This window comes from Ixodes scapularis, unplaced genomic scaffold, assembly GCF_016920785.2.
Source record: "Ixodes scapularis isolate PalLabHiFi unplaced genomic scaffold, ASM1692078v2 PGA_scaffold8__174_contigs__length_109621045, whole genome shotgun sequence".
Classification (NCBI taxonomy): domain Eukaryota; kingdom Metazoa; phylum Arthropoda; class Arachnida; order Ixodida; family Ixodidae; genus Ixodes; species Ixodes scapularis.
In genome coordinates this window covers 91590652-91608622 of record NW_024609883.1, presented here as the reverse complement: position 1 = coordinate 91608622, position 17971 = coordinate 91590652, and the positions used below count along the sequence as shown (strand labels likewise).

The 17971-nt window shown below is 43.6% G+C and overlaps 1 protein-coding gene across 1 annotated transcript; it reads right to left on the bottom strand.

Moving 5' to 3' along the window:
* Positions 1-1849: 1849 nt before the first annotated feature.
* LOC115310910 lies at positions 1850-10743 on the bottom strand. Its single transcript, XM_040223233.1, has 3 exons — positions 10472-10743; positions 5102-5339; positions 1850-1890 (listed from the first exon to the last, which is right to left on the bottom strand). Exons 1-3 carry the CDS (start codon positions 10547-10549, stop codon positions 1850-1852), a joined length of 357 nt encoding a protein of 118 aa, XP_040079167.1. The 5' UTR covers positions 10550-10743.
* Positions 10744-17971: the final 7228 nt, after the last annotated feature.

Here is a 17971-nt window from a genome sequence, read left to right as displayed (position 1 = left end):
TTACGCCAACGCCTTCCTACCAGCCAAATCACCCTGGTGCTAAAGGCCCACCCGCGGAGCCATTTTCAATCCTTATATGGGGCTACCATAAGGCCATATGCAAAAAGAAAAGTGCCATCTTGTGTGCTCCTGATCAATTACCGAATTTCCACCGTAGTAGGGTTTCCCGTACCGATAGTTTCGCCCGAGAGACAATGGTCCTAGCAAAGTGGGATATGATCACGTGCTTCAAGTCCAGTTCGAACCCTTTACAGTACGACTTCGATAAAGGCCGTTCACAGACCTACAGGTTAATTCAAGGAGATGCCAGGCTTTTTAAATCGACCGCAAAATTCGGTTTCTTAACCTATCGCGCTACGACTTTGTGCAGCGTTGCCCATGGATGGTGCATTTTTTTGTAAAATTTGCAAAGAACGAACTTACGTGAGGCAAACGTAAAGAAAGAAAAAGGCATAGCTCCTATGGGAACGTAGCGACGCCACCGGTCTTCAAACAACACGGCGCCGTTTCGCATGGGAGACAAGAGATGGCGCAACGAACGCCGCCAACGATTACGCCAACGAACGAGCACACGGCGCCGAGAGCCGGCGTCTTTAGCAGACAATCTTTTCGACTCAAAAGTGGCGCGCGTTCCGCCATCGGCGACAGTCGCAGAAACAAAAACAGGCACGGTAACAAAAAGAAACTGCAGTTCCATGTCTGCTAAAGACGCCGGCTCTCGGCGCCGTATGCTCGTTCGTTGGCGGCAGTTGGCGTCGCGATCGCTTGCGCCAACTCTTGTCTCCCGTGCGAAACGACGCCGTGTTGTTTGAAGAGCGGTGGCGTAGCTGCGTTTCCATAGGAGCTAAGCCTTTTTATTTCTTTACTTTTTTCTCACGTAAGTTCGCTCCTTTGCAAATTTCACACACACACAAAAAAAAAACAAAAAAAACACCGTCTGTGGGCAACGCTGCACAAAGTCGTAGCGCGATAGGTTAAGAAACCGAATTTTGCGGTCGATTTAAAGAGGAGTGGTCCCAAAATACTATCTTGTGGCACTCCAGCTGCTAATGGCTGCAATTGAGATCGCTTTTTATCTATTTAAACGCACAGGTACCGACACTGAAGATAACTTTAACCATACCTAGGGATCTACCACGCACACCATACATATAAACCTCGAAGGTCGTGAAAGATCATGTTTGCGACCTTCAAGCACACGTGTACACCTTCACCCCACAGAGAGGACCGCGCGGCGCCATTTACAAACACCCATGGGGTGACCGTATAACAAATACAGAGCTTGATTTGGGGAAGATGGGATTTGGTAACTTTTGCCTTGTCTCTGTTGTGCTACCTCATAGACATGCACGCTGTACTCCTCCCGACGCTTCCCTTCGGAACCTTCTAGGGGGGGGGGGGGGGGGGGGGGGGGGGGGGTGCGGGTGGCGGGGATGGAGGGGGCGGGGATGACCCACTGAATTTTATTTCTGGGGGAAGGGGGGGTCTGCCTCCCCCCTCCCCCCACCAACGTGGCTACGTGACTGATGGCGGCTTCCAAGAATTTTTCATATGACCTATAGCTGGTGCCACTGAGTTTGTTGTCAAACAAAAAAAGGGGCGAATACTAGGTGTATTTAACTTATTCTTTTCTGTTTGAACGGTAGTATTTTATTTAGAATTGCGTATACTGGCTGAACAATACGAAGCGTGAATGTTTTAAACAACACAATATGAAAGAAACAAAAACACATCCATGGTACAAAGAAGCTTTATTTTTCATTGGAAGCCACTATTTGAGTTAACCATGGGGAAGTTTTATTATGGGATGAAATGTTAAAACGTTTGAGTTATTCAACGATTCCGGTAGTTATTGACATTTGGCGTTTGGACCATATGGGCAGGTGTAACCTGAAAAATATAATGATTACGTCAGCGTGCTTACAAATCGAGCAATGCATGTAGAAACGAACAAAAACAGCGATTTCAAATTTCTAGAAAATGCTTTGTTTTACATTTGTTCTCCAAATGTCTTCTGAAAAAAATATCCAGCCTAGTCTTCTGAAAATATTCGTGCATATTAGTGTTCTTTTATGTTTAATATATGACGTATATAAAAGCATATAACTGTTCTAGTCTGTTACGCTATTGGCGACGAGATGCTTCGGTGGCTTCCTCTTATGGTTCCTATCTGTGACGTCCCGACTAGGATGATTGATTACCAGCGACAATTCCAAAAGTGTGTAAAAAGCACTGTGAAAGCTTGAGTGACAGCTTCCTTAACCAACACCGTTAAGGTGGATGGTCTGGCATACTCTGTATTTTCATTGAGGAATGTTGAATTCATCCTACTAATGACGTCATATAAGCGTTTGACCAATAGTGGAAGGCCGACCGGATTGACGCTCTCGGTCGCGCACGTCGCCAGTACCATGAAAAGAACAGAATTATGTAGCAATACTAATAATCCAAGGCGTCCCCCTATTCATGTTAACTGTACAGGGTGTCTTATTTTAATTCCAACATATATATATATTAAGAAGTCGTGGAAATTAGAGTAATGTGAGCTGTGTATGTATAGGACTTGTTCACTCACCACCGTTTTCTTACGTTACGTTACGTTATGAAAGCTTACATCTGCTTACGCCACAAGTCACCGAGATTTCTGGTGCCTCATGTTAAGCGTCGCTAGCAGAAGGAGATCTCATGATACGCAACATTCGAGAAACGAATGTCATGGTTACATAATTCAGACAGCATCGTTTTTTTACGTTGTACATAAGGGAGCGTAACTTTCGCGTCTCTATTGTCGCGTGCCAGGCTATCTGCTTAAACTAGTAGCAACGCTTAACATAAAACACTGGTGTTCCGGTGACTTGTGGCGTAGGCAGACATAAGCTTCCTTAACGTAAAGCAACGCAAGAAAACGATGCTGCGTGACTCAGCCTTAAAGGGAAACTGAAGCGGTTCTGTATTTGAGGAAGAATAATTAAATTGTCTTCATTCGGCCTCCAGAATCACGAATTTTGAAATTATTTTTCGATTTGGTGCACTGAGGCTGCAGAAAACCATTTTCAGACTACCGATGAAGCCCCTCCTTCCTGGAGCTTAAGAGTGCATGCAGCCGGCACTTGGACCTAATGAAATATGGATATAGATATAAGGCGTATATGCGCTTAGCTTAGAGGCTCGTCTCTTTCTTAACGAAGAGTTAAATGCATCATCGATGGTTTCAATGTGCGTTAATTGAAGTGCCCTTAACATCTCCGATTATCCTCGTATTTTGTTTTAAATCCTACACCTCTTAGCGTTCTTTAAAGTTCGAACATATTATCATTCGTATGTTTAGCTCATCATCGCACAACAAACCTTCAGAGAAGTTATCTGTAAATTCCGCGCGTATTCGAAACTTTAAGCGATAGTGGTACAGCGGTGCGAGAATCACGCTACCTATCACCTTGATGATCAGCTTGCCGAATGAAAGTGCCTGCTTACTCCTTCCTGACGTGGAAGTATGAGGTAAAGCTTTTATTTTGCACGTATTTCACATATTTACAATTATGCGGGACAGACTCAGCATCGTAATCGTGTTATGTAACAAAAATCCAGAGGACAGTCATTTTTATATGAACTAGTGCACCTCATATGTGGTGAAAGTTGCGAACTATTGAACCTCTTCATAGTCACTGACCAGGTAAGAACGGCAGGGCGTTTCTTTTGAATGCCAGGCCTCTAGCACGCGCTCTTTGCCTTTCGCCGTGCTTTTGCTGTGCTTGCACACTCGAGGCCACTAGACTCCCAAGTATTAGCGGAGGTAGGTAGTTCATACTGGAGGCAGAACAGCTCAAGGACGTCCCTGCCGTTCCTATTTGTCAGGTACTGTACCTCATATTCAGTGTTGTAGGTGTTCACCGAAAAAAAAGTAACGAAATACGTCACTCGTTACTTGCAAATAACAGGAACGCGTTACCGACCTCCGTTACCTCAAAATCAAAGGAACGCCTTACCGTTACCGATAAAAAGTAACGCAAGCTACTTTGCGTTACTTTTTTTTTTTAATTTGGAATTAACCCGTTTTTGTGAATTCACGGTGCGGGTATGTATAAGCGGCATCTTTAAAGGACACAAGCTAAGAAACGATTTTTTTAAAGCAGCCTTGTAGGGAAAAGGAAGTCCTAAAATGAATTTAAACGAGAAAGGAAATTTTTTAAAGCTATATTTACGACGCGATACCAATTTTTAGCTGATGCCCACGAACGCGCAAGCAGACGTGATAGACCTGTGCGCCGGTCAGATGACGGCGGCGTCGCACCGGAGCAGACGAACTTGTGCGGCGGCGGCGACGGCGGCGTGGGGAAACGCGTTGAACCGGCGGCGAACCGCGCTCAGCGTGCGGCGGAAACGCAGCGGCACCGCGCAGAGCTCTACCGCGTGGCCCGCGGCAACGGACGCGGTGCCAACTATATATTCGTTTTGCGCCATAAATATATCCCTAAATTTTCTTTTGTTCGTTGTAAATTCTTTTTATAACATTCTTTTTCCATCTAGAGGGTTAGAAAAAGCCCTTTTGCTTTGCATGTGTTCTTTAACGAAAAATGATGTTCATGGAGAAACTGAACATATTTATTTTATGATCTTTTTTTACGGTTTTACCTAAACGCTTAGAAGTAAAAACGCAAAAGAACGCAGAAACTCACAAATTCGCACGGCTCGGCGCCTAGATACACAAAAGTATCGAAGACTACATTTTCTAAATCTTGGGAAGTAGAAACGAGGTACGTAACTATGTTACCCGTTACTTGAAACAACTAACACGAGTACGTTACCCGTTAGTGTTTTAAAACGTAACGAGTGCGTTACAACGTTAACAAGAAAAGCAACGCGTTACCGGTAACGCTGTAACTTGTAGCGCGTTACCGCCACACTGCTCATATTACACTTCCCGACCAGAAAAAAAACACAAAAAAAAACACTTGTCTAGAACCTAAAACCGACCAAAACACCGCCGTCCTTGTGTGACACTAAAAATAAAAGCGTCCGAGTAGTGACGTTATTAGCTGCTCACGGCGGCGTTTTACCGATTCTTGCCTGCAATACGCACGAAAAGGTACACATAAATCACCTGTTAGACACGGGCATAGGTGAGTATAGGTGCCGCCCTTGATCGAGTCTTCTGAACACGGCATTCCGTATCCTCCTTTAGGCTGGCAGGTGGAAGAGGGACGATTCCCATTGCGTGATTGTAAGCAGCACAATCCGCTCCCGCAAGGCGCGCTGGGGCTACACGGCTGGCCTTGACGTCCAGGAGTAGGACGGGGAGTAGGGCCGAAAGGGAAGTCGGGCACAACTGGCTGCTGTCCCTTCCAAAGAAAAGATTAAACACCGTTACGAGCGAGGTTTAGGATAAAAGAGGGTGTCTTTCAAATCACGAAAATTGCTGATACATCAAACCATTATGTAGCTATTATGTAGCACCAGGCTTTTTTTTTTTTTTTTATACTATTGAGCACGCGATAAGAGCATCTCCCGGATCGCACTCAGTGTGTTCAAAGATGCGAGTTGCCGCAGCTAGGGTGCCTTCATGTGCGATTCGCATAGAGTGATGTCAACTGCCTGTTTCCCTTTCCCCCACCGCCATTTTGTTCCTCATTGTTTCTCCGTACGTCTCCCGTGCGCCGGAAAGTGGCCTTTGTGTCCATCGGTCTCCCCATCCGAGAGGGGAAATGCTAATCCTCCCTCCATGGGTTCCACAACACTGCTCCTAGCTTGGGAGATAAGGTGCTTGTTTCCGGGAGGGTTATGAGCCCCACGGATTATCGCTGAGACCAAAATGACTGCTGGATTGTCGGCGAGTGGTATTACAAAGGGTGGCACCACCCTAGCAAAGCGCACATAAAGGCTCTCTAGCCGCAGCGGGGTTGTCGCGCGTGTAGGAAGGCTACATACAGTTCCCGCCATGCATGTCGGCAGCGGTGACGTAACCAAACTGGTTGGGGATATCGGTCCATTGACCTATTTACACAGGCGTTAACTAGCCATCTTTGCTAACACGTCGGACTAATTATTTGCTAGCATGTCGGACTACTTATCTGCTAAGGGAATTGATTACTTTGTATCTTATTCATTTTTATTTATTTACAAGTACTGCCAGCTCCAGACAATGCGTTTAGGTAGGATGGCGGTACAAAAAAGTGCAGATACACTTGTAAAAAGAAAAAAAGAAGACAAACTGACAAAACGATACGCGAATACAATTACAATTACAATGGTGCCATACTGCTTATCACACTCGTTATCGTAGGACATTTGCAAATTCTGTCTCAAGTTCATTCCAACCGTCTATGCATCGTGGGAAAAATAAACATTTAAAGGTGTCTGTAAAATACGGATATGCCTGAATATAGTTGTTATTCTTTATACGAGTAAGAAGTCTGCATGAGTCAGCTGGGATGGCGGAATGCACGTATCTTGACATATCGATATTATGCAACCCATTTGCTAATTAAAAAAAAAGTATTTTAAACGATTTGTATACATGCGCGTCTTGCCTTGAGCATTGTTATTGAGTCTTTGGAATGATAACGGTAATAGATAAACCTCACTGTCTCATTTTGGACTCGTTCAAGCTTATTGATGTTGCTCTGAGTGAAAGGTTTCCACAGCATACTCGCGTAATCTATGATTGGTAAAACAAGGCTTTAAAAAGTGGTTAACTTCCGGCGTTGTGTCCAACAGCGATCGCCTTAAAGTCCACAGCCTAAACATAGCCTTATTACATACTTTGTCCGCTTGCAGGTACCATGAGAGGTTTGATTGCATGTACACACCTAGGTTTTTGTACTCCCTTATGTTACAAAGCTGCACGTTGTCAATACAGTACCGGAACAGTAAAATACTTCGCTTACGTGTAATAATCATGCTTACAGTTTCTGACCTGTTTATTTTAATTTGCCACGCTTGACACCAATCAAAAATTTATCCAATTGTTGATTTTGTTTGATTTGAACGCTTTCAGCGTTATCGGCTGTATAAATATTCGTATCATCAGCAATGTTTTTTTTTTCTGCCGGTTTGAGTTTTACGCACATGTCATTCATATAAATAATAAACAGCAGTGGCCCTAGTACGGACCCTTGTAGAACTTCGGAAATCACTGGCAACGGCAGAGCTTTCGCGTTTTCAATTTGAAACAAAAGTGGGTTCTTCCAAATAAATATGCTCCCAACCAGCCGATCAGCTGGCGGTCCTTAATGATACCTGCAATTTTACATAACAGCTTTTCATGGGACACCCGATGAAATGCTTTGGCGACATCCAAAATTGCTACATCTATTTTTTCCCTACTATCAATGTAGTGGCTTAAATCTAGAAATACCTCAATAAGCGGTGTAGTGGTGGAAAGTTCTTTTCGAAACCCATGCTGATGTTTACTTAACATTTGTTTAATCTCCACAAAATTTGATAATTCTCTAGCAATTGTATGTTCTAGAAATTTACAAGACGTGCTTGTTAATGAAATCGGATGGTAATTTGTAAGTAGTGCAGTATTGCTTTCCTTAAGAAAGAAAATTTTGAACGATCATCCAAGTGTTTTTGAATTAATGAGGAATGCTACTTCCCTTATTGCCTTCAAAGGTAACATGAAACGTTGTATTTTACAATAGGAAATTGGGTTTTGGTTAAGCATTGGTTTGAATAGCGTATAATCAGCTCTGATCCCCGTTATTTGTGTTAATTCGCTTCAAAGCTCATTGCTCCTGCCAGTTTGTACCTTAATAATTTATTTTTCTGTAGAAGGATTGTTTCGTTTTTGGTTTTGCACAGTGACACATTTTTTGATAAGATTTATTGTCGTTTTTACTTGTGTTTCTTTCTAGTCTGTTTTGATTCCCTGCTGAGCAATGTACAGGGTGGTGGGGCCTCGTCAGGTAAATCTGTTTACCTTTTGCCCCTCCACCTGAGACTCAAGGAGTCCAAATAAAGATTATTATCTATCGAGATGACCTTACCACATTTCCAGTAGACAGGAAGAGCACAGTCTTCCAGAGATTTAACAAAAATCAACGTTAGATAGTGAAAACGCCACTCTGCATACCTTTTCAAAAATTTTAGTGGGATGTCATCTTTTCGGCACCATTTCTTTACGTTCAACCGCTACAATTGGTGAAATATTCCATCCTGTGTTACTTAATTGACTTTTATCAATTGAAGGGGAAGACAAATTAGAATAACAAAGTGGCATTTGACCATCATCTCTAATAAACAACGATTGAAAAGCTTCGTTATGCAAGTTTGCAATCTCGTCCGTATCGGTAGCTTCCGATTGTTCAGTTAAACTTTACGCTAAGTCTTTTCTTTTCTTGGAGATAAATGCCGCCAAAACTTATCGGGAGCTGATTTCAGAAAAGTTAGACGCCTTATTGCAGTATAAAAGGACTTCGCCAAGCGAACCGCATCTTTCAGCTTTCGAGAGAACGCAGACACTTCAGCCTTCCCATCGGGAGTACTCGCGCCACAGTAAAAGGTGTTTGTTCTCTAAGTTTGTTTCTAGGTGTATGATTGTCTCTCGTTATCCACAACATGTTTGTATGCTTTTTCTTTACACGAAGGAGAACAAACTGTTTTATTTCTTCCTGTATTGAGTCCTAAAGCCTATCCCAGAGGAGGTCAGTCGACGGAGTTAAAGATTTCGCAAAATTTTCAAATTCTGAATAGTGAACGTCGAGAATGTCTAAAATACCTTCACCATCGGCCCCATCAAAGTACGGCCCACTGTTACATATTTTGGTTTCTGCTGGAATAAATCCAGGGAACAGCTGAAAATGACTGCACAATGATCTGAAATTCACTCGTGTACATCGCCGGTACACGTGAACTGTGCCATTTCATGGTTAGCAAAAATTAAATCTACTGTTTTTTGATTGTGCTAATTTTTTCAATGTGAATTTGTATGTCCTCCTCATTTGTAACGAGCTATAGACCCTGGAAATATTGAAATCACCGAAAATATCGCAAATAAAAAGATCACTGAGATTTAATTAAGCAAAAGGCAAGACCGAAAGGAATTGCCCCAACTCTATCAAGTTTGCGCTGCGTCACTGTCCAAACGCATACTAGCGAAATGCTTATTGTTACAATGCAATCATCATTTTTGGGTTACCAAGATTTTTGCCTCGCCATCATATCTGCTTCGTCTGAAGATTGCTCTTACTGACTAAAATAATACACTGCTGCATGTATTCTAGGCGTATGATTATTTTTAAATTTAGCAATATTTTCTCAAATCGCTTCTGAGCGTTACTTGCGTCTTTTCAGTGGCAAGCTACAATACTGGGCGAAGAAAACTCACACCTACCTGAGATGAAATCACACCGGCCAGCAGAGAGGCCACGAAAAAGATTTTACTTTTTTTTTAGTAGTACCGTAAAACAAAATTTAGGGTACTACTATCAAATTACGTTACCCTCTAGTCTTTACTTTTAAGAGAAGTTATTCACGTTTTCGGTGCCCTTAAAGTGTCAACGCACAATCGGAAACATGCTCTATTCTGCAAATTTGATCGACAAAGAATAAAAATACCTGAAATCACTCTTTAAAAGGTTAATTGCTGTCGGAATTCGTGACTGAAGCTTGTCGCTGCAAAATGCTTAAATCTAAAGAAACGCTAAGACAACGTTCCTTAGTTTGCAGAAGCAACGGTAATGGTACTTCGTTACGTTTTAGAAGAAGGAAAAAACTTTATCTAGCCTGTTTTATTTTTTTGACAAACTAACGAGTACCGATACATCGGCGCTTCTTTTGTAACAGGCACAACACAATGACCACACAACGACGCACGTTGTCGTTGTGTTGTCGTTGATGTTTATAAAATAAACAAAAACAACGATGACGACAATGACAACGACGACGACGATAACAACAACAACACTTCTTAGTGTCGAACACGTTGGTAATAGTTGCTACGGTGAATCTCCAGTTCACAGATTCATTGTGATGAGGCACACTCCAATGCATTAGGTAGCGGGAAGGTGACGTGAACATCTGTATGTTAAGGAGTTTCAATACCTTAGGGTAATAAACACCGGCGTTTTGTCAGTCGACAAGATGATATAGTATGTTTGGTACCTCAAGAAATAGTCTGGAAGGTCACTTGCTCCCACGGCTGCACATTTGAAGCCAGTGGGGGGCGATCAGGAACCAACGCAGTTACCAACAATGCGTATATTCAACCTGTCTCCGAAAAGGTTTCCTGTTTGTCACCTTAGAGGGTTCATGCAACTTCAAAATCCAACCGAATTCACTCAAAACCTTGCAATACAGCACCGGACGAACCAAAGAAGTTTCAAGCATATAGAGAGATCGACATTAGAATCATATAAATTAAGCAATGCCAGAAGGAGTATCAAAAGTCAACAATAAGCCTAAGAGTGCATGAGGCTAGTGCAGGTATGACGTTTCTTCAAATACAAAAAAAAAAAAAAATAAACCTTACTTTGAATTCGGCGTTGACATCTGCCAACAGTGCGGCCACGATGACGGTCAAAGCAAGCGCTAAGCAAAATGTCTTCATGGCTGGGCTCTTGCTGCTTAATCTGCAGTCACACTTTAACCTGAAACCAATCCCGACCTCTTTTTATATGGAGAGAAACTGAAGGAGGGGGAGGGGGTGAGAGCTTGCGGTGACTTCAGAGCTTCAAGCTCTGATTGGAAGGATAGCTTGTAGATGGAAAGGCTGTCTACTTTTGCTCAAATGCCAGGCTTTGCGCGAGGGGATTACAACGCCCTTCTTCCCACTCATTGGACAGGGAAAGGAGAGTAGTATTTAGAGACAAAGAAAGCTAGTCTTTGCACCTACCCATTAGTTCTTCGTATTAGTGCTCGGCGCTGTGACGTCACGGCACGTTCTCATCTTCTCCTCCTCTTCGGTTTCTCTCTGTATAGAAACAGCCTCTCCTCTCTCTTTCTACAGAGCAGATATTAAAATGGAATGTGACCTTTTTGGATGACAGAAGGAAGTTCTTTTTTCGCACCTCAAAAAAAGTAAAAAATAGAAGAGCAATATCATCGTTTTGTTTTGAGCATAGGATGTATTTTGTTTCGTGACATTTAATGTGCAACCGTGAACGATGTTCTTACGGCGAATGTCAATACGGACACGGTATGGTTGTTACGGTCAAAAGTTCGTAAAATATGCTTCTTGAACTTCGAAGCTTCAAGCAGTATCATACCGACGGTTAGTGAGTGTCACATGAGTGTCATATTTTTTGTGAAAAAATATTTCACAGAGTGACACTACAATATTGATGGGGTTGTCTTTTACAGCGGTAACTCCATCTTTGCGGCTTAAGTGCAATAAAATCCCAAAATTATGCACGATGTAGTTTTCTTAACAACGCAATAAAAGGTAGCAACATGTCTTTTTCCTGCTAATTAAAAAAAAAGTGGAATGTCGCGATCATTGATCACGAGTATAGAAGCGAAAGAAGTCGGTGATAATGGTAGCTTTTTTTAGTTTTTCGGCCGCCAATACCCCGTCTCATCCTACGATGGACTAACGTTTTAGGCTGCCATGTCCAATCACGAGGCTGTTAGAAACCACTTGGTATATTTGCTCTTTCGTACGCATCAGTGCGCCAAGACGCGTCATGCGGGGGCGAGTTCTTCGTCTGCTTATCGAGCCCTCGCGGCGGCTCCGTCTGCTTGCTACTACTGAAGACTACTGATGGGATTAAATACCGTCTGGAAGTGATGGGGCGATGAGAACCCGCGATCAGAACTAGTGGCCATTAAGAAATAAAGATGAGTCCGACAGAGTGTTCGACACGGCGGCGTATGTGTGGACCGCGTGGGGAAGGAAGATGCCGGTCCGGGCATGTTTTACGTACACAAAAGTTGGATTGGATTGGATTGTTATGGCTAAGACGAGGCGACTTCGTCAGTGTTGCTTGCGCGCCTTCCAACTTCCCCCTACAGTTGACATGTTTACAAATATGGCAAGAACGTTTATGAAACTAAATACTATGTATCTTTATTTCACCTATATAAAATAGCGCGCTATCATAACAGAGAACCATATGCTTTAGGTAAGTGCTCTTCGTAGTCTGCGTATCGCAATATCTCTCGCGCACTCTTTGACAATGCGGATGCAAGATTTTCTGAGGCAGTGTTCAATCTGCCAACCTTCGTGCCAGTCCATTGGAAGTTGAAAAGGAGTATAGATGGCATAAATTGAGTTGTACAAGGGACCGAACTTATTTGTTTATTTATATGATAATATTAGTACGCCAACCCTACAGAAACAAATTTTATGAATCTATATAAGAGCTGGTAGAAAATATAAAAAAAACTGATATGCGACATATGAAACTGATATGAAATGTTCAAAAGCCGATATGTGACATATAAAGTTGATATAAAATACCTAAAAACTGATGTGCGACGTATAAGAACTTATCTGCGACATATTGTCACGGGTGGTGACCAATAAACTAAAAATGAGCAGGAATAAATAAACGCTTAATGTGGCGAACTTGTGCCAAAAATAAAGAAGGAAACAGAAGAAAGCAGAGCGTCGCGGGCGTCGAAGTCGGCGTGTCAGCAGAGTCGAACGCTGGAGCGAAACTGACTGCAGATCAGGAGGCGGAGTCCCTTACGTACGCGCGTTGGGTTCTGGAACAATCGGCCTAGATTGTTCGGCGACTGGAACATTCGGAACTCGATCATACGAGAATGTTCTCGAACACACGAGAACGCAATGTTGAAAGAACAAATAAAAGATCATTCCACTGACTGGAATCGAACCCAGACTTTCTGCGCGACAGTCAAGCACGCTAACCACTCGGTCATGCGCGCGGTCGCTCGCCGGCGAGCGTGGCATTACTCCCCCCTTTAAAAAGGCATCGTCTCGATGCCACGTAAAAAACAACAAAACAGAGCGAAACAAAAAAAAAAAAAAATGGGAACATACGGAGGCTCGCCAAACACAATCCTATCAAGCGGTGCACAAGATCACAGTTCGCAGTCTTATCGCGCGTAGTACGGCTTGAGGCGCACGACGTGGACGACTTCCGGTCGTGGAGCGCGGCGTGATGAAGTCCGTGTTCCGTCGGGCATCACCTCGTAGTTCAGATCCCCGAGTCGACGAAGTACTTTGTAGGGTCCGAAGTAGCGCTTTAGGAGTTTCTCACTGAGACCACGGCGACGTATCGGTGTCCACACCCACACCCTGTCTCCGGGCTGGAAGTGGACGTCCCGACGACGGAGGTTGTAGCGGTCAGTGTCGACACGTTGTTGGCCTTGAATACGGTGTCTGGCGAGCTGGCGGACTTCTTCTGCTCGTTGGGCAACCACCTGGGCGTCGTCGCTTCCGTTGACAGCCGGTTCGTGGGGTAACATCGCGTCCAGCATTGTCGTTACTTTGCGACCATGAACCAGTTGGAAGGGTGTCACCCCGGTGGTCTCTTGCACGGCCGTGTTGTAGGCAAACGTGACATACGGCAACACCTCGTCCCACGTCTTGTGCTCTACGTCGACATACATGGAGATCATGTCGGCGATAGTCTTGTTGAGTCTCTCCGTCAGCCCGTTGGTCTGCGGGTGGTACGCCGTTGTGCGCCGATGGCTGGTGTGGCTGAGACGAAGGATTTCTTGCGTCAGCTGGGCCATGAACGATGATCCACGGTCTGAGATCAAAACTTCGTGAGCGCCGTGCCGGAGGACGATGGACTCGATAAAGAACTTGGCGACTTCCACAGCAGTCCCTACAGGAAGGACTTTCGTTTCGGCGTACCGTGTGAGATAATCTGTGGCGACAATGATCCATCTGTTTCCTTGCGTCGATGGTGGGAAAGGACCAAGTAGATCCATTCCGATCTGCTGGAACGGTACGGTCGGGGGAGCGATCGGATGCAGGAGACCTGCCGGCTTCGTCGGCGGTTTCTTGCGTCGCTGGCACTCGTGGCAGGACCGTGTGTAGAAGTGAACGGTCCTCGGCAGCTTGGGCCAGTAATACCTTTCACGGATCCGGGCCAGCGTACGGCTGTAACCAAGGTGTCCGGACGTCGGGTCGTCGTGGCAGGCTTGGAAGATCTCCGCTCTAAGGTCGGTGGGATTACCAGCAGCCATGGTGTGCTGTTGTCTCCGAAGTTCTCCTTGTAAAGTACACCTTGTCGGAGGACGAAAGTCGGCAGGGCTCTCGAGAAGACACGGGGGACACTACCCCCTCGTCCTTCGAGGTGCTCGATTAGCGCGCGCAACTCAGGATCATCTCTTTGACGTCGTGCCATGTCGTCGGTGTTTACTGCACCTAGGAAGCACTCGTCGTCATCGTCGTTGCTACTGGCGGAAGGTGTTTCGACGGGGGCTCTGGACAGGCAGTCGGCGTCGCTGTGCTTGCGGCCCTTGGAGGGGAACGCTGCACGGGCATGCGGTACCCAGCACCTCCACCAAAATGTCACGGGTGGTGACCAATAAACTAGAAATGAACAGGAATAAATAAACGCTTAATGTGGCGAACTTGTGCCAAAAATAAAGAAGGAAACAGAAGAAAGCAGAGCGTCGCGGGCGTCGAAGTCGGCGTGTCAGCAGAGTCGAACGCTGGAGCGAAACTGACTGCAGATCAGGAGGCGGAGTCCCTTATGTACGCGCGTTGGGTTCTGGAACAATCGGCCTAGATTGTTCGGCGACTGGAACATTCGGAACTCGATCATACGAGAATGTTCTCGAACACACGAGAACGCAATGTTGAAAGAACAAATAAAATATCATTCCACTGACTGGAATCGAACCCAGACTTTCTGCGCGACAGTCAAGCACGCTAACCACTCGGTCATGCGCGCGGTCGCTCGCCGGCGAGCGTGGCAATATGCCCCCTGATAAGCAACACACAATTTCATATGTGATTTAAATAATAACCTATAGGACTTTCATGTCACAATTAGCCATGTGTCCAATAAGCATATCGGAAACACATTCATATAATTTTTTTCAGTATACAACGAGCCGCGCGGGCAAGCAAACACGTTGCTGGGAACCGCAACGGAGAGGCTTGATTTATTGGCTTTCAAATATTAACGGCATGAGCGTTTACTTTTTACTAAGAGATTCATCCCCTGAGCCATTCAAAATACTCTCAAGGGTATGACATTACTGAAAAAAAATTATCAACGTTATAAGAATATATCATTTATTGCAGAGGTTGTAACCGAGAAAATCCGTAGCTTCAAAGCGACCAGCATAAAAGGCGGAAACGCAGAACTCAGAAGTAGTTATCGGGTGTGCAGTAGTAGTCACGCTCGTTGTGCCGTGTATGTGTATTGCTCAATATGTGATATGTTCAGCTGATGCTAGTGGTATGCATAATGTATCGACATGTGTGTGTAATTGTGGTGGGCAAATAAAAATATTTTTGTAGCACATAAACTGGGCGGTACCTAGCGCCACCTAGCCTAACTGAAACTGACATGCGACATATGAAATTAATATGAAAAATTATGTTCTGACATGAAAAGTGTGTTCAATAAACATATCAGAAATAAATTCATATGTATTTTTTTCAGTAAGGAATACAGGTGTATATTAGAAGAGGGGTACAGCTAATACAATACAATTAAAAAAAAATTAACATATGCCAAATGGCGGCCAGCTGTAGTCGGGAAAGGAAAATAATTCAGTGCGTGCTCCGTCTCCATCTCAATCTTTCGGCTTTTGGTAACACCTTTTCGCACGTGCAGCCGAAGCCAGGTGAAAGTAAACAAGTGCGTACTGGAGGAGTAGCTACTACTGAAATCTTAGGTTGTCACCGACTAAAGTTTCTTTACAGGAGGTGTGCTTAGGCGTCTCCATAAGCGACCTTCAATATTTGTTTCCCTTATTACGTTTCCTTCACTTCGTCATGACCACAGCAGGGCAGGTTATTGCGATTTTAGATTCTACCATGTCCATCTCCCCAGCATTGGTTTTTGTGGTAGCTCGTCAGCACCCGCTTCAATGACTCGGCATCCGGGAAAGACAAGAGAGTGTGAGCATTGGCTGCGGTAATTTGGCGAATGTTCAAAGGGTCTATAGTGTAGAACACCCTCGAGAGAACTTGAATTGGTGCTAATCTGAAGTACGCTATGGAAGTTCATATATGGTTTGAGGGCCAACAAATTTAAAATGATCAATAAGAAACTGAAATTTATTTATGTTTTTGAATGTGAAGCTCTAGTGTTGTCTCTGGTCGAGAAACTAGACTAGTAATCGGTGTTAATGTGAAAGTTTCCTACGATGATTTGGTAGAGACCACTCAGTCTCTCATTTCTCGCATAGTTTTGAAGAGGAGCTGGATCCGTTGGCGTTTACAATGGCGACGGCGTGTCACGCCTTTCTAATTAAAAAAAAAGAAAATAGTGTCCTCATGTGTATTATTTTCAATTTTATGTATAATATAAGTTGGGTATGTTTCCCAAACGACCTTAGCACATTGCAGTGTAGGCCAACTTGATGCTTTAAGAGCGAGTGATTAACTTGAAAGTTTTACATTTGGAGTAATATTTTTATATACCATAATATGTTTGTAGCTTCTGAGGTGACAAACATAATCTGGGAGTTTCAAGAGAAATTTGTTGGAATGTAAATTATTCCTGCTGAAGGATCTTGTGAAGTGTATGTCCGTCTAAGCTGTGGTTATACACGCCAGGATATTTTTCCTTTTGCGCGATGTTCATAATTATACACTTGAAGGAGTTCAAAATTATCTGCAAGGTTTTGTACCAGCTAGCGATTTCGCATAAACATATCGTTAGTTTAAACTTACAATGCGGTACAAAATACAATCATAAAAACAGCTTTCTATTGACATTCATATCTGAATATATATAAATATATTATCCATAAACAATAAAAATAAAAATCAAATTAACGTTCCAACTATCTAAAACAAGGACCTCCAGAGTAAAAAGAAAGAACAGCAACAGCACAAACAATAACAAATTGCTGCCTAATTGCCACAGACACTTCTAGCTAGTTTAAGGGTTTTTTTTTCATTTTAGTATAGCATAAAGTTTTTGTAGCAGCTTCCATGGGGGAGACAACGACAAACGCTTTTTAAAATTAAAAATACGACGTTAGCCTGCTTGTTTTCATCGAGTCTGGAAGCAAAGTCGTCAACAGTAACAGAGGGAGACAAATTCGTTATAGGTGGCACTGAGAGCGTCTAGTACGCAAGTGCTCTTTTCGGTGAAGTGCCTTCCGGTTAATTCCAGATTTAAACATATAAATGTTTAATAAAGGTTTATTAAGTACCCTTTTATGGTCACCTAGACTTTCTAAAGTAAATAACAAGATTATGAAGACAGTTCATGATTAACACAGAAGATGCAGAGTTGATTATATTTCACCTTGAACTCTTCGTGGTAATAGAGTAAATGGAATATAAACGCGGTATTGATAGACATTTCGAATTGTCATAATTTTGTACACCCGCTGAAAAAACTTCAAACTTGTATATAAAAAAACAAATTCGGTTGTTTGTACGTCCATGACTCAGCAAATTGCTCTTTATGCCTCGCAAGCATGAAGCATGGCTGCCAGCAGGTTTGTAAACCGCATCTACTTGGGGGAATGTTCCGTCAAGTAACATTTTGCACAACAGCATTTCTGTTGACTCTTGGTCACCTTTACTTCATTTCGCCTTAAATTCAAGCACGTCCAACACCCGAAAGACAAACATGTGTATACACACAGACTAAAATCGTAAAGTCACAGCGCACTGTCTGCACTTGATTCGATGAGTCGCCGGACAAACACGCACAGAAGGCGTGGAGTTGCTATGTCTGCCCTGCATGACTGGCCACTCGACTCGTACATATCGGCTGCGCTTGGACTTTAGGCGGATCAAAGTTTCCCTGAAGGTGTGACGTGTTTTTATGGTAGAATGCCAACTCCTACTACTCGGCTTCCCCTGCCTTTGCTTATATATCTGGTCGAATCACTCTTTACATCGACAGCTGTT

Bases quoted from the DNA above. Each gene is read 5' to 3' on its own strand.
- LOC115310910 (XM_040223233.1), bottom strand. From the start codon at position 10,549: ATGAAGACATTTTGCTTAGCGCTTGCTTTGACCGTCATCGTGGCCGCA. The intron at 5,340-10,471 runs GTAAGGTTTATT...TTTCTTTGGAAG, and splicing joins ATGTCAACGCCGAATTCAAA to GGACAGCAGCCAGTTGTGCC. The intron at 1,891-5,101 runs GTGATTTATGTG...TATATTTTTCAG, and splicing joins CCTATGCCCGTGTCTAACAG to GTTACACCTGCCCATATGGT.